We start from the raw sequence: 15,082 nt of genomic DNA on the forward strand, positions 1-15,082 counted from the left end.
TAGTCGAAATCAATAAATCAATGATTGTTTAGTACTTAGTAAAGTGTGTCAGTAAAGAATCATGATGGTTTTAATATATGCATACAGCATACATGCATGTATATATACTTCAATGGCCAATGTGACAAAGTGTTAGTTTAGATTGCAATAATGGATGAGATGAGGTGAACACGTGATAGATGAAGATCAACGGACTGATCCCATTTAGTCTCCCTTTGTATAAAAATCAACATAAGCATGAACACATTGTTTGTGTAGTTGAGTAATAACCAAAAAGGTAGCTAAAAAATGCTTTTGAAAAAATATATAGAAAACGCTTATTGCGTAGTCTGACGACGTTGACGACGGCAGCCAATGAGAGGGCGTTTGTTCCGTATTACGTAAGCACGTCGCCGGACGCACGGACGTACGCGACAAGCAAGCGCGCGAAATAGATAACACCAGCAAAGGCAAAGCAAGGGGGGGACGAAACACCTTTAACGGTCTTTTATTTAGCCACAGAAAAGGGAAATACTTTACCTGGTCAACGTACTCGGTCAAAGCTGTCGGGATGGGTTTGCTCGAGCGCTGCCAGGAGCTCTTCAAGACCTCAAACTTGTACGAGGTGCTGGCCGTCAACAAAGAGGCAACCGAGACTGAGATCCGGAGGAGTTACTACAAAGTGTCGCTGAAGGTCCACCCGGACCGGGCTCCCGAAGACCCGCAGGCCACCGAGAAATTCCAGGTCGGCTCTCGCTGTTGGCTGCCAGGCGACGCACGCGCAACGAAAACACGCTAGCTAACGTTAGGTTAAACGAGCAACCGCTAGCTAACACAGCTACTAGCTAATTATGTAGGCTGCCCCTGTGTAGTCGCTATCTCAATTGTGATGATTTTTCATATGGATTTGTAGGAAAGGAGGAATGTTTTCTTTAACATTGTTGACCCCCCCCGTAAAGTCGCCAAAGCCAATGCTCGAATTATGTTACTTAAGCTTAGCTACATATACGCTTTTGTATGTAGCTAGCAACCAAATACGACAGATACGGGTCTCCTTGCATATTGACGCTAACTGTACAGTTAACGTTATATTAACAATATATACTATAAAGTTTATGAATCAAGACTCTTTACAAATAACTTTATCAACTCTAAACTGAGGTAAACCACAATTTCCCCAAACTGTAGATATGATCATGTGAAAGTGTTTTTAATTGCCAAGTTAAATACCTGACAGAATACACAAAATACACAATCATGTTACTGGAGTATTGTCAGGTTAAAATACCTACTCATTAATTTCACACAATATGCCAATCCAATTTATAATTCACTTGAGTGTATAATTCACTTGAATGAATATACATATATATATATATTACATGTCATTTAGCTGACGCTTTTATCCGATGCGACTTACAATAAGTGCATTTCAACCGTGAAGATACAAACAAAAGAACGAGTAACAAGAAAGTGCTTTTCATCAAATAAGCAGTTTCAAAACATGTTATATATAAGTGCCATCATAAGTAAAATTTTAAGTGCTACGATTTGTTATATCTCACATGTCTGGTCTTCTCTCCAGGTGTTGGGCAAGCTGTATGCGGTGCTGAGTGATAAAGAGCAGAGAGCGGTCTACGACGAGCAGGGGGCGGTAGATGAAGAGTCTGACGTCCTGAAGCAGGACCGCTGCTGGGAAGACCACTGGAGACTGCTCTTCCCCAAGGTAATGTGCTTATTTTATTGTCATAGAGGTAACAAAATAACGAGTCAACCCACGCAGTTTTGCCTTTTATGTTTGTAGAAATGAAACAAAATGTACCCAGGGATAATAATGAATCTAATTATTTCAAACTTGGTTTTTTATTTTCTCCGTACGTGCTTTCGCTCTCTCATCGTTCTTTCAGATTACGGTGAAGGATATCCTTGAATTTGAGAAGAAATATAAGGGCTCTGAAGAGGAGAGGAAGGACGTGCTCCAGCTGTATGTGCAGCACGAGGGGAACATGGACGCCATCGCAGACTCTGCAATGTGCTGCTCCCAGGAAGATGAGCCGAGGCTCCGCGGCCTCATCCAGGCCGCCATCCAAAGCGGAGAGGTCACAGAGTTTCCGGCGTTCACGCAGGAGACGGACAAAAAGAAGAGGGCTCGTAGGAAGAGGGTGAGAAATCCACACACCGTAACACTTTTCTCCGTATATAAGCGCCGTGATCTGATTGCAATTAACCTTCCAGGCTGATAGGGAGCGACAGGAAGCAGAAGAGATGCAGAAAGAGATGGGGCTCGGTGATGAGGATGAAAGTCTCGTCATGATGCTCCAGGTAACAAAAGCTTCCGCTCATGTATGTATTAAGTTGTTCAGTCTGTTTTTCTCTTTAAAACCGCTTTCATTCTTATTTTTCAGCAAAAACAGAAGTCCAGAGAGCAGAATTTCACCAGTTTTCTCTCTGACCTGGAGGCAAAATACTCCCAAAAAAGTGGGTCCAAAAGAGGAAAAAGAGGAAAGAAATAAGACGTGTGCAGTTTGTCGTTCTAGCCGATAAAATGTAAATAAATGGTAGCACTTGTTAAAAGAGCATTTGACCCCTTGTTTGAGCATCAACTGCTCAACTGCTCCCTTCTGTGTGTTCTTTATCTGGCCTCACTTGCTTTTCATGCAACGCTTCTTAAAATCTATGTGCATCTTTTATTTCCTTTGTCAGTCTTCATAAAATAAAATCATATTTATTTACTTCATCAGTACATATCTAATATTTTTTTGTATAAAAGAAAATTGTTTTGTCACTTGTGCAGCATGGCTCAGATTTATTATTTTATTTGTGTAATAACCCTGATGTTTACAGATGACTTTGTGATAAGGAATGTGTACCCAAAATACAGTAATTGGTATAATCCCATAGTTCTTCAGTTTCTTCGATTCCAACACATTGATGTGTAGCTGTAAGAGCATGTGAGCCACAGAGATGTTCAGCCACCACATTCCCTCTTGATGAAACGTACAAACTGAGTTGAAAATAGTGTCCCTTATGAAAGAAACGGTACCAAACTATGATGTAGCATCAGAGAGAAGAGAAAGTGCTTTTTATCCCTGTTGGAGTGGATGTGTATTCCCTGCATAATCATTTAGCATTTAGGGGACAATATGCTGTACATTCACATATAAATAGGTGTATACACATTCAGAGCATAAATACAAAGTTACTGGTTTTGGCAGCCGCATGAGCTGATTTCTGAAATACAAAAATAGGCCTCAAACAAAAAACTTCATCAAAGCATACTATGAAATACACAATATGCTACTTCTGTAAAAGAAAAAAGAAGGAGACAGATGCTGTAGAGAGTTGTACTTTGTTGAGGGGAATAAAGATGAATGCTGAAGGAGTTTGTAAGAACTACAAGCCCGGCCTGCTGGCTCTGGTTGAGACGCCTCCCCTGGTGTGAGACCGGGGTGGGACTGACTCAGGCACCAGTGTCGCTGTGAGAAAGAGGAAAGATAGAAAATGAAGAGGTTGACTTAAATCATCTAACCAGCAGGTAATTCTCCCTTGAAACCATCCGCTGCGACCTCTTTCATTCAGAAGTTTATTAAGGCTGGAAGACTTTTAACAGGCGCTTTAACCCGCTGACCTGGGACGGGGGCTTGTGGGTCGGGCTCCTCTTCGTCCTTGATGTGTGCCGTGTGTCCCACGGGGTGCTGGGTAAACGAGTCCAAGAAAGACGAGCTGCTGATGCCGAGACTGATGCCCGTCACGCCGATGCCAAGAGAGTCTGCTGGAATGAATCAATGCACAAGTGAATGACACGAAGGACGTATGCAAGCCCCGGGTATGTGCAGCAGCAGTACGGGGGTACACATGCAGAGTAACCCAAAACAGTCCAAAGACATGTACAGTGTCAGTGATTCCCACCCTGGGGATGAAATATAGCTCAAAATAATGGATATTTGAAATGATATAAATACATTTTCATTTCTATGTACAATATATATTTATTTAGGAGCCACTGTTTGTGGTATATGCCACATCATGTTTTGACATTTTTATATCCACCCTTCTGAGGTGGAATTTCTGACCTGTGGCTACGGAGGCTCTGCCTTGCCGCCCGTGCCCGATGTTGTCCAACACCGTGAAGGAGCGACGGTAAGGAGTGTCGGACTGAAAATAAAGCAAAGGGTCAAACACATGGTCTCCGATACAAAAACACTCCTATTGATCATATCATCCACAAGGATAAACTGTGCCAACATATCACTTTTACGACCTAAACTTAACGGGTTATTACAAAAAAAAAAACAGTCTCTCCAGAGAGATATTGATCTTTGATAGTAATCTGCATGCCTCCTACCCTGTATGTGTGAGTGGTGCTGGGCCGAGAGAAGACGTCCAGCAGATGGTGACGATCCCTCGGTACCGAACTGCCGGCTTCGTTATTGATAGCACTCTGGGCGCGGCTGGACGGGCCTCGCTGGCGCTGGTCGGGGGGAAATAACGGACAAGCGCGGCAGGTGACTTGTGTGTTTAAATTGCTTTTAGGCTGTATATTAACGAGCTTTTTGTTGTCGGGGGGGGGGGGGGAGTTGCGGTTCTGTGCCGTTTCACTCTACCTGGGCAGGTTTGCACTGCTGCCCCGAGTGAGACGACTCTGGGTCTCCAGTGCCGATGGGGGGCAGCAGCGTGTTCCTGCTCCGGGGCAACACGGGAGACGTTAGGCAGTCGCTGGCAGTGGGTCTGTGGGAGGAGACAAGCGCAGGGGGCAGTAGCTGCAGACGGATTGTTCGGCGAATCGATGGCGCGAACGTCCACTTCCACGCGGGGGGGGAGAAGTTTTAAAAAGCTGCGGGAGTGGCGGGAACTTCTCGGCTTAGGTGTGAGGATGAAAGCCAAAAAGGTCGAGTTGTACTTTTTTGTTTTTAAAGGAAAGAACTGTTCTTTAGTGCTGTAATGAATACTTTTGTCACAGTGCTAGAAAATGATGAGTAAAACCAAAAATACATCTATATTTCAGACTCTGAAAATACGTGTAAAACTTTTCCTTGATGCCATAAAATGTTATGAACATGGGCTCACTGAGTTCAACCTTAGATCGAAACATTTAAACTGCGTGGCACACTTGAAGCTCTTACTCCTTCGCCCGCAGTTCTTAACAAGTTCATAACAAGTTTCACACTTGAAACTTCTATCCAAGCGCCTTCCCATAAGACGTCAGGCGCAAGTTGAAAGGGAGCCTGTTTTCAAAGTAATCTCACTCTGCCTCTTTCACAACTTCACAGGCCGCGGAGGGGAGAAAGAGAGTGAAAATCGAGATGGGACTCTGGGCGGCGCCACCGGGGGGAGGGGGGGGGGGGCTTAAACTCACAGGCGTGTCCCTCGAATGACCTCGTCCATGGATCCCGCCGCGCAGGACTGACTGGGACTGGGGACGAGCGGCAGCAGGGTCCGGGGGGCGGGGTTTCTACGCCGGGCCGACTGTGGCGGGCGGGACAGCGAGGACGAGCTGAGCTCCAGGGCTCTGCGGGGGCACGGTTTGCAGGAGCCCGGCCCGTGGAACGCCCGCTCCTCTGGCTCCCTGCGCAGCAAGGAGAGGGGAGAGAGAGGAGCGGGCAACACTGAATTTCCACCGTGCCAAACATGGTGTCAGGACCAGGGACACAAACCCGGCCCTTCTACACCTCGTCCTTTCCCATTGGAGGATCAAAATAATCCGGATACCGATGCTCATTGGTTGGAAGAATGAAAATGAGTCCTTACTGGTTTCTATCCAGCACGCCAAGGTTCCTCTGCTGCAGAGGGATGCTGTGGATCACGATCAGGTCATTGAGGTTCTGCTGGGTCGCCGCTGCTGCTACTGGGACCCGTCCAGCCTGGAGCAGAGATGAGGTAACAACGTGGTGAGATAAGAGGAGAGGAAGGTGAAAGGAAAGGGGATGTGAAAGGACAGGAAGGACATGAGACATGTTATGAGAGGAAAGACGGGTCAGATACAAATATTTTATTATCAGTAGGCCAGTGGCCACACGGTTATTTTAGTTCTTATCTGAAATACAGCACATTGTCAAAGCATGCTGTGAGGTAGGGAGCACCCAATATCTGCCAATAATAATATTCACAAAATGCAACAAAAGCAGTAACTAGCAAAAAAAAAAAAAGTATTCCAACATTCTCGTTGTGACTGAAATAATGTTGGTGATACTTTTGGCTTAATAAAAATGGTGCAAGGACATTTATTATACAGATAAAGACAATGAGCCAGCATGGACGGCGTGCACACAACACACCACCATCTCGGCTGTGAGTGACGGAGTTACATACAGCGGACGGCCTTTTCTGCTTTTTGGGTTTCCGTCTGGACTTGTGCTTTGAGCCCCTTGACTTTGTGTTCTTTAAGGAGAAAAAGGGGCATCACCAAAGGGAGAGAGTGGATAAAGGAAGGTAAGGATAAGGAAAGCAAGAAAACGGAGGAAAAGAGAGAAAAACAACAACATGAAGATGGGGAAAATAGTCAAAAGAAACCATGAAGGTACAAAAAACACGTCGGCAAAGGCAAGGGCAGGGAGTGGAGAGGGAAGGAAAGAAAACAGTGAATTAACACGTTAATTAACTTTTAGCACTGAAAGACTGAGAGCAACAGGCCGGAGCGCAAGAGGGATGGACAGTAGAACTGAGACACGCAAATCTGAAACGACTTTAAAGTCTTCTTTAAAACGGGTAAAGGTCAACTCGAATGAGACAGACGTAACGATCTTCATCATGATATAAAAAGCAGTAACTTACACGAAGAAAACTCAATTGTATGTTTGAATACAGCCATTTGAGGGACATTTCACACATTTAATCGTTTCTTTTAAAAAGGCCAAACAGAATAGATGTTATTGTTTTTATTTTTGAATTGCTGTAAAGTGAAATGAGGTTTCCCTACTTCCAGAGACGCAGCCTGGTGCCACCCCCCCCCCCCCCCCCCCCCCTCCCCCCTTCCCGTACAACAACTGACCTGACACTGCGGCCCGCCTGCGAGGGGGGGCACCCTGCTCTGGCCGAGTTTGGGCAGCACCGTCGGCAGCATGGAGAGCAGCACGAAGGGGTTCCGGGAGTCCCGCGGCGCGGGGCTCAAGTTCCCACAAATCCTTTCATCGCCTGCCAATCAAACACGCGATCACGTCAGAACGCAGGGTTTTGTCGATTGCGAGCCGGGGGGCCGGGGGGGGGGGGGGGGGGGGGGGCGCGCGCGGAGGACCCTTCGGTCCGGCCCTACCCGAGGTGCAGTATTCCCAGTGGCGTTGAACCAGCTCCTTCATCCAGCCGACCAGCTGCCGCCACACATCGTCGAACAGCGCGTCGAGGACAGCTCGGCGCCGACACCGGTACGGGGACACAGGGGGCAGAGAGTGATGCCTCCGACCCGACTCCGAACTGCCCTGCTCCCACTCGTCCTCCCTGCAGGAGGGCGATGCGGACAAATGGTTTTTCCCGGGGCTGAGGTTTTGGATGTAGGTCGTCAGAGTGTAACCGGGGCGACGTGACTCACAAGTCCCTGCTGTCGTAAGCCAGGTACTCCTCCATCAGCCCCTCCGCTTCAATCACTCTCGGCTTGTCGCGACTGCCGGAGCCCCCGGGGGAGCCGGGAGGCTCGTCCCACTCCGCCGAGGAGGCCTCGGTCAGCGCCGCTTTCCTCCCCTGCACGTTCAACCTTCGCGCCGAAGGCAAGGGCTCGGTTAAGCACGTACACACGGGTCCACTAAACGGTGCCCGCGCAGACACAAGGTCCTGTTGACTTCGGGCTGTCAACCCATGGGGTTGGAGACTTACTCTGCGCCACCCGTATCTTTCTCCAGGCACTTTGCACCGCTCTCTTTGTCTGATGGCGGCCCGCCGGCGGAGCTGCCTTTCGTGGAAGGAGCGTACCACTGAAAGCCCTCGTCACTTGGACACATCAGCTGAGTCCCCAGGATGCTGAGTGCGACACAAACACACACATACACAATTTGTTTTCATACCCGAGTGGATTTCCAAAAAGTGTTTTCCCCAGGTTTGGCTCTACAAACAGGAATTTAGTTTTGATCCCACTTTTACTCGGAACTAAAAGGTCAAGAGGTTGGTGGGGAGCCGTGGGTAACATACCGAAGATGTGGGAAACGCGTGGCCCACTGCTGACATTCATCCTGCAGCCCCTGGAGCATCCCTCCCCCGCCGAGTCCTCCCTCGTACAGCCCTCTGTCGATCTCCTCAAACATCTGCTGCACCTGCCGCGACGCTGCCTTGTCGAACTCCTGCGGGACAGAAAAACCAAACGAGATGGAGACGCGGGAAGGACAGTTAGTCATTCCTCTGTTCTCCTACATTCAGCACAGCATTTATTAATAATCGTACACGGGTTCTAGTGTGACAGCAAACAGTCCGGCTGCAATCTCCACTACATATAATGTTCTCAGGAGTAACCTTACATCGTAGCCCCAGGAGAAAACCGAGCTCCTCTCTGTGGAGACGCCAGTGCCTGCGGAGCTGTGGATGCCGGACCAGGACTGGTTGGATTCTACTGAAATGACGGTGGGACAGTCGGAGTGGCTCGAGGCAGCAGACGTCTCTGAGCTACATAGAAAAGGACAGGAAGTAGTGGGTATATATTCGGTCTGATAACTAATGTTTCACCACTTTTCATGTGGGGGATGTCGTTCACAATCCATGTTTCCAACAATCCCTGTACGCACAGCTAACCACCACCTGTCCGATACACCCGGGAAGTTTAATAATATACACCTTCACAATATAAACCTCGTCTCTGTTATGTGGCTGCGTAAACTTACTGCTGGGCGTTGCTGATGTCATCCTCGGCGTATTTCAAGTGGAAAATAAAGGGCAAAAGTCAAAGTAATTGAATATGCCAACAGCCTGACTCATTATTTATTCTTTTAAGTGCGCATCCGAAGGAGGCAATGTGATATCAATTAATCCACTTCTTCCGCGTGTCATGTTACGTACGGCGAAAAGCCCAGACAACCAGCGGCCCTCTCAAGACTATGTACGATTCTACAACACACAACCAGGAGTCATTTTGTGAAATAGCCCCCCAAGTGGTTTCCGTACGTGGGAAAAGGTTTTTCCCCTTCTCGTTAGGGCTCAGTTACCTGTTGTGAGCGGAGACAGCTTCCTGGAGGTCATGGAGGTACCGGTGAGGCGTTTGGTCATCGTCTGCCTCCTCTGGGAGAGGGTGGTGGTCGAGGCTGCTGCGAGACAACCCACGTCTGTGTGACAAAAGAAAAATCAATCAAAAAGGTTTAATGATAAATGTGATACGTGTAATCACATTTGTGAAAGGGCCAGGGGCTTGTTTATTGTTGGTGATGGGCTTATAGTGTTTTGCCTCTTTTTTTAGAATCGTATACAAGTAATAATAGGGTCACTTAGTGACTTAAATCGGAACCAGGCGACAGACTTTAGTGTGACAGCAGGATGACTAAAACTATTATTGTCACTCCTTGTATAATAAAAACCTTCATACCCCGCACAGCTGGGAAAGCCGTGTTCACAGGGCTCAGCTGGTAAATTCATAGTTACTCTTTTTTTATTTTTTGGGTACTCACATCTCAAGTTTGTGCGATACAGGTTTTCTGTTGTATCGTGAAATCATTCTCCCTTGTCTCCGGTTTATAGGCTCAAGCCGTCGTCTCTCATTCTCGCCTCCGCGTCCTGGACTCTCTGGGAACGGTTCGAAGGGAGGTCCGACATTTCCTCCAGCCCGCGGATAAACGCCCCTGAAGCGGGGAAGCTGGACGTGGCTTTGGCTAACATATGCTAAGCTGTTAGGAGGATGCTATAAGCCAGCTAACGTTACATGTTAGTGGTGGAGAACCCATCACCAAGGTACAAACGGCTATGCATGTTTTAAAAGTAGCACGTTGTGCGGTCCAGAAGCTGCCAATCAACTACGGTTACATTTGAAAATATAACGTTAGTGGAGCGACATGTCGCCACCTCGGAGGAGTTTGATGCTAATGTTAGCACCAGCAACAACAATAATAACGCTGTCATGGATACGCAGCTCCGTTGTCTCTTGGGAAATAGATTTCGGACTGCCGCAAAATAGAGGCGAGATGATCAGTAATTTCCCTACAACTCCCAGCGTGCATCGCGCTGCATACGTGCGTCCCTGAAATGTATTCGCTTGCTGTTGGTAAATTCAACTGAACTGTAACTGTAATGCGAATTGTGTAATTACTAATGACATTTAAATTAACTTCAGCAGTCGTTTGTTTCATTTTTATGTACATTCGTTATAGCGGCAGTTGTTTATATCAGTACAGCAGAGAAATAAGTGAAATACGTAGGAACGTTTGTTCTTAAATGCTTGTGGCAGTCGAGTGGAATTCACAGTAGGACCTAAACATTGACAGATGGCGTGCTAGCAACGTTCGTAGAAATGGAGAAATTAGATTAAATAATGTTTAATTTCTCGCCCATTTTTAAATCTCTCTGGCCTACTATCTCACACTTATAAACCAAACAAGGTAAGACACTTAAGATGTATTAAAGTGTTTGTCGTTAACTGTTACTTGAGCCTTTACTAAACCTTAACTTCACTTCACTGCTACTTTCAACTTGACTAGTCAGTCATTTAAAATCTACAATGGACAACCTGCAGAGAAGAACGATTCAGGAAGACGTGGTTCAGTACAAACTCTTCTGGATCCAGACAGACAGTTCAACTTCACAGCAGACTGAGGAACACCTCACACATCTGGTAGAGGAGGTTTTGGCAAAGGTTGCCTCACTTCTGATACAATACATCTGGCAGCATCAGTCATTCAACCTCAAGTATCATCCTGAGAAAGGTATTATGTTGTACAGCACATCAGAGATGAATTCATTTCAATATTGGTACTCTTAACGATATATGCATACATTTGCTGTGTTTAAAGCTGGTGTACCTGCTCATATTGGAGGGAGCACTCAGTTTGGGGACAATGTGGAGGACGAGTGGTTTGTTGTTTATCTTTTGCAGCAAATCACAGAAGGCTTCCCAGAGCTCATAGCCAAGTGAGTCAAAACTGGTTTATTTTTATGAAATAAAGAATAGAAATCCCAAAATGTAAATCTCACATTACAGTACATGAACATGTATCTGTTTCAGTTGTTTATTGTCTGATTATCTTCCATTTTGTGTGTGAAGGGTTGAGGACAACGATGGAGAGTTTCTTCTCATTGAAGCAGCCGATTATCTTCCCAAGTGGCTGAGTCCAGACACCAGTGAAAACAGGGTGAGTTTTACACATTACATCTTTTTCAATCTTCTAGTCTTAGCCCTTCAATTAGAACCATCTCCCAACCCACACCTTAAAAGTGGTGATTTATACACCACTTCTCAGATGATTCATAATCACAAGTGTATGTACCTTCAAAAAACATGTAGAATTACTCGTATCACCCATAATCTGTATTTACCTGAAGTGTAACCTTTTACTTGTTTCACCGACTATCTTTGCAGGTCTTTCTCTACAGGGGGGAATTGCATATATTGCCATGTCCCTCAAAATCCAGTCCAGTGGGAGTCTCAAAAGATGTTGTACCATGTGTGGAACAAGCTACATCAATGCTCTCCACCCATTCAGGGGCCTGTCTGGCAAGCCACAAGATACGTTCAGCCCTGAAGAAGCGGTTAGAGGGGTGAGAGGAATACTCCATGTGTTCAACTACTTTTTTATGCACATAATGTGTTATAAATTCAATGTAATTAAGTTTCCAGTGTGTATGCTCTTTCCCCACCACCAGTAATTTAAAAAATAGCATATCAATTTCTGCTCTCTACCCAGGTACCCAGAGAAGATAAAAGTTGACCTGCATCGTGCCCACTGCTTCATACCTTCAACTATCGCCATGGTGCTGTCACAACGGCCAGACCTGGTCGCCCCGGCAGTGTCGGCGTTCTACCTGCGGGATCCAGTAGATCTACAGGCGTGTCGAAGTTTCAAGACCTTCCCACCTGACACAAGAGTCCTCACCTCGGTAAATGGACTGCATGACATGATGAGAGGGAATTATTTCAAAAGTTTGCTTCAGTGTGGTTTACTTCAATTACTGTTTCTGTTTTTAATAACCTTTTATTTTAACAGTAACCTTACACCATACTGTATGTCTATTTCTAGGTGACATTCACCCGATGCCTGTACGCCCAGCTGCAGCAGCAGCAGTTCACTCCAGACAGGAGGAGCGGCTTCACGCTGCCTCCTCACACTCATCCCCAGTACAAATCCCATGAGCTCGGCATGAAACTGGTGAGCCATCAACCGTTTCTTGTTTCTTTTGGAATGACACAATATATTAATTTGGTAGAATGCATTTAGTGTTGTATTTGATTGTGTGCGTGTGTGTGTCCCAGGCCCATGGCTTTGAGATCCTCTGCTGTAAGTGTAGACTTCCATCATCAGAGCCCGATGCCCCCGTCAGTTGTAACCCTCAGTGGAAAGGCTTCGTGGACAGTCTGAAAGCTAACGGCTACTTCAGGGTTAGTCACACTTTTTGATTGATGAGGCCAAGAGGAATAGTAGCTACCTCATCACACCTGGAGGATTATAAAAAATCACACATTGTTAAATATGTTATATACTCGGCATATATGAACTATGGAGAAATAACTTTTGTTGTCAAATGCAGGAAGAACTTGAAGGTTCGGCTCATTACAGAGAATTGGCAAGATCTGCGGAAAATTTCTTCAAACAGTCTGTTGCCTCAAAATCAAGGTGAGTACTGTGTGTGTGTGCGTGCGTGCATGCGTGTATAGACAGACTGTGTGAATGTGCCTGCCTGTGTTTCTCAGTGCTTTGTCCCCGGGGGAGGAGGTCCTCCAGCTGCTGCACAGCTGCGGTCCGATCAACTTGGAGGAGCTGAAGAAACAAGAAGCACAGCTCCCCCAAGAGGACAGTGAGTGAAACTGTCTTTATAATAATGAAACACACCAATTTGGGGTGCACAGGTTTTTAAGTGCATCACACTGACTTAATTTGTCTGTTATATTTGGGTAGACTGGTTACAAGTCCAGACAGCAGAGGTTAAGTATCATAATGTCTGAACTCGTCGATGGAGCCTTTGCCGCTGCCAGCTGGGGTTTTCTGCCTCCTCCCATGTTCTTTCAGATTTTTTTTTGTCCTCCATTCTCGACCCTCGCTCTCTTTTGAGCATTTTCCTTAACAATTTGGTCTTTGCGTCTATCCCCAGGTGACAGCTGGCTGGATATCACAACTCAGGATCTGGAGCGCATGTTGCAGGAGAGGAGTGTGGGCAGAGCTGATGTTGGCAGCCAACACTCCAGTTCTACCAAACGGGGGACACAGAATGTCGGGGGTGCAGAGGAGGGGAGAAAGGAGGCGGAGGATGACAAGAAGGAAGAGGAGGCCAGCTACAGCCTGGTAGCAGTCAGTCAAGGGATGAAGAACTTCCTAAACGCCATGTCGTCACATGAGGGTGCTGAACTTCCCTGGTGAGACTGACTCCTCGCGGATTTTGACCATACCAAACCAAGATCTTCAAAGGCACATTTAGAGGCACATCCTGGTCCAAATGGTAGTGCATGCACACTCTTATCCCGTCCAGCTAATGTATTCTATTGTATTTAATTGTATTCCAGGAGCAGTTCTACTCAGCCTTTTAGCTTAGAGCCTGACTCCATGGCCAAAGCACTGGACAGACTACTCGGTATGTGGAAGATGTGAAACGAGACGTAAAAACGATTAGCAGGAGCTTCTTCGGAAATCTGTCTTTTTGTAAAATGTATTTCTATAGGAAGCAATGAAGAAGAGCTAGATTCAGATGATCTAGACGACGACGACGACGATGAAGATGAAGATGAGGAGAAAGAGCTAGAAGGTCATGCAGATATGAATGGGACCGAAACTTTGGACGGTCTCAGAAAATACATGGATGAGATGGATCAGGAGCTGATGAGCACTAATATAGGACAAAGCTTTAATCTGACGGTAAATGCAGAACTTCATATCCACATACAGAACCTGTCAAATGTTCAATTCAATGAGACTTTTACTGTATGTTGAGCCTCGACTTTGATATATTCTTCTTTCTTCAAAACGTACGTGAAATAATGCATGTGCAACCTGACTAGTAATCAGCCATTTTGTCTCGACTGTCTTTCCTGCAGAAGTACAACAAGGTGGACTTGGACAATGGCTCCCCTCATTCCTCTGCTTCTGGAGGGGAGAGGGGCGAGACAAAGGAGGAGGAGGAGGAGGAGGAGGAAGAGATCCAGCCACTGGACGTCGACCTGAATCTGGTCACAAACCTGCTGGAGTCCCTCAGCTGCCAGTCGGGCCTGGCCGGACCAGCCTCCAACCTGCTGCAGAGTCTTGGTATTCACCTTCCACCCAACTCGGACCCCTCGTAGAGACAGGAAGCCGAATACGCAGCGAGGATCAGCCCTCTGCAGCTAATGAGGCTCACGTTACAGTTGTGAGCTAAATGCCTTCCTTAACATTTGGAATACTGTAAATCCGCAGTCTTTAGTAATGAAAAAGTAGTAGGGTGCTTTTCTGACATAAAACAACTATAGCAATGTTCTTTTTGAATGTGTGTAAACCTGCAGTGTTTGTAGTTTACAGTTAGTTAACATTTTTAGACTGCATCACTTATGTATGATTGTTCATGGCAGCGTCCAAATAAATGTTTTCATCCAAGGGTCGAATCCCCACCAAATAATTTAAAGAAATGAAATCAGTAATCATTGGAAGAAAGCCCAATTGAGATTGAATGTGCCACAGCAGGATGAAGCAGAACACCACCTTCAGAAAAAGTGATTATAGTTCTTAAGTTTCAATTTAATCCTGTTTATTGACAATTTCTAATACGTGCAGTTTTGTGTAATGTTGGTTTGTGTGTTTTTTGACAGCATTTACATTTGTATGTGTACAAAACAATAAATATTTTTGAAAATTGAGATTTCAGTTTAGTTCATGTATACAAATGATTTTTTAGCATTTTATTTGTTACAGCATGTGAAATATCTGCTTTTTTTAATGTGATACATTGAGAGGAAGCTAAATGAATAAAAATGCAACCATATTTTTAATTAATAGCTTAAAGTAGACTTGTTTCAGCAGTATTTCAC

At 45.8% G+C, this 15,082-nt stretch overlaps 3 protein-coding genes across 5 annotated transcripts; 2 read left to right on the forward strand and 1 right to left on the reverse strand.

The window, feature by feature from the left end:
• Positions 1-380: 380 nt before the first annotated feature.
• dnajc9 (DnaJ (Hsp40) homolog, subfamily C, member 9) lies at positions 381-2,716 on the forward strand. The gene is made up of 5 exons (XM_037466235.2): positions 381-724; positions 1,565-1,705; positions 1,887-2,141; positions 2,215-2,301; positions 2,385-2,716. Exons 1-5 carry the CDS (start codon positions 551-553, stop codon positions 2,490-2,492), a joined length of 765 nt encoding a protein of 254 aa, XP_037322132.2. The 5' UTR covers positions 381-550; the 3' UTR covers positions 2,493-2,716.
• A 63-nt stretch (positions 2,717-2,779) lies between these two features.
• fam149b1 (family with sequence similarity 149 member B1) lies at positions 2,780-10,075 on the reverse strand. 3 transcript variants are annotated; one of them, XM_037466233.2, is made up of 16 exons: positions 9,555-10,075; positions 9,099-9,215; positions 8,418-8,562; positions 8,095-8,243; positions 7,783-7,926; positions 7,502-7,663; positions 7,229-7,410; positions 6,968-7,110; positions 6,289-6,357; positions 5,728-5,840; positions 5,336-5,545; positions 4,584-4,707; positions 4,325-4,450; positions 4,053-4,134; positions 3,608-3,748; positions 2,780-3,455 (listed from the first exon to the last, which is right to left on the reverse strand). In XM_037466233.2, the coding sequence occupies exons 1-16, from the start codon at positions 9,599-9,601 to the stop codon at positions 3,373-3,375; spliced, it is 2,037 nt and encodes a 678-aa protein (XP_037322130.2). In that variant the 5' UTR covers positions 9,602-10,075; the 3' UTR covers positions 2,780-3,372. The 3 variants fall into 3 exon arrangements, with proteins under 3 accessions (XP_037322130.2, XP_037322129.2, XP_037322131.2); XM_037466232.2 differs by having other exon boundaries at positions 3,608-3,751; XM_037466234.2 differs by lacking the exon at positions 6,289-6,357 and having other exon boundaries at positions 3,608-3,751.
• A 239-nt stretch (positions 10,076-10,314) lies between these two features.
• On the forward strand, positions 10,315-14,911 carry ecd (ecdysoneless homolog (Drosophila)). Its single transcript, XM_037466207.2, has 14 exons — positions 10,315-10,478; positions 10,578-10,802; positions 10,890-11,007; positions 11,141-11,228; positions 11,456-11,634; positions 11,781-11,973; positions 12,114-12,242; positions 12,347-12,472; positions 12,622-12,707; positions 12,785-12,888; positions 13,183-13,444; positions 13,592-13,659; positions 13,747-13,940; positions 14,120-14,911. The coding sequence occupies exons 2-14, from the start codon at positions 10,598-10,600 to the stop codon at positions 14,360-14,362; spliced, it is 1,995 nt and encodes a 664-aa protein (XP_037322104.2). The 5' UTR covers positions 10,315-10,478; positions 10,578-10,597; the 3' UTR covers positions 14,363-14,911.
• Positions 14,912-15,082: the final 171 nt, after the last annotated feature.

Source organism: Pungitius pungitius, chromosome 13 (assembly GCF_949316345.1).
Source record: "Pungitius pungitius chromosome 13, fPunPun2.1, whole genome shotgun sequence".
In the NCBI taxonomy this organism is placed as follows: domain Eukaryota; kingdom Metazoa; phylum Chordata; class Actinopteri; order Perciformes; family Gasterosteidae; genus Pungitius; species Pungitius pungitius.

Coding starts and splice junctions, on each gene's coding strand:
- dnajc9 (XM_037466235.2), top strand. CDS start 551: ATGGGTTTGCTCGAGCGCTGCCAGGAGCTCTTCAAGACCTCAAACTTG. Junction 725..1,564: donor AGGCCACCGAGAAATTCCAG/GTCGGCTCTCGC, acceptor TCTTCTCTCCAG/GTGTTGGGCAAGCTGTATGC. Junction 2,302..2,384: donor GTCTCGTCATGATGCTCCAG/GTAACAAAAGCT, acceptor CTTATTTTTCAG/CAAAAACAGAAGTCCAGAGA.
- fam149b1 (XM_037466232.2), bottom strand. CDS start 9,601: ATGATTTCACGATACAACAGAAAACCTGTATCGCACAAACTTGAGAT. Junction 4,708..5,335: donor GTCATTCGAGGGACACGCCT/GTGAGTTTAAGC, acceptor CTCCTCCCACAG/ACCCACTGCCAGCGACTGCC. Junction 3,456..3,607: donor CCCACAAGCCCCCGTCCCAG/GTCAGCGGGTTA, acceptor TCTTTCTCACAG/CGACACTGGTGCCTGAGTCA.
- ecd (XM_037466207.2), top strand. CDS start 10,598: ATGGACAACCTGCAGAGAAGAACGATTCAGGAAGACGTGGTTCAGTAC. Junction 13,445..13,591: donor GAGGGTGCTGAACTTCCCTG/GTGAGACTGACT, acceptor ATTGTATTCCAG/GAGCAGTTCTACTCAGCCTT. Junction 13,660..13,746: donor AGCACTGGACAGACTACTCG/GTATGTGGAAGA, acceptor GTATTTCTATAG/GAAGCAATGAAGAAGAGCTA.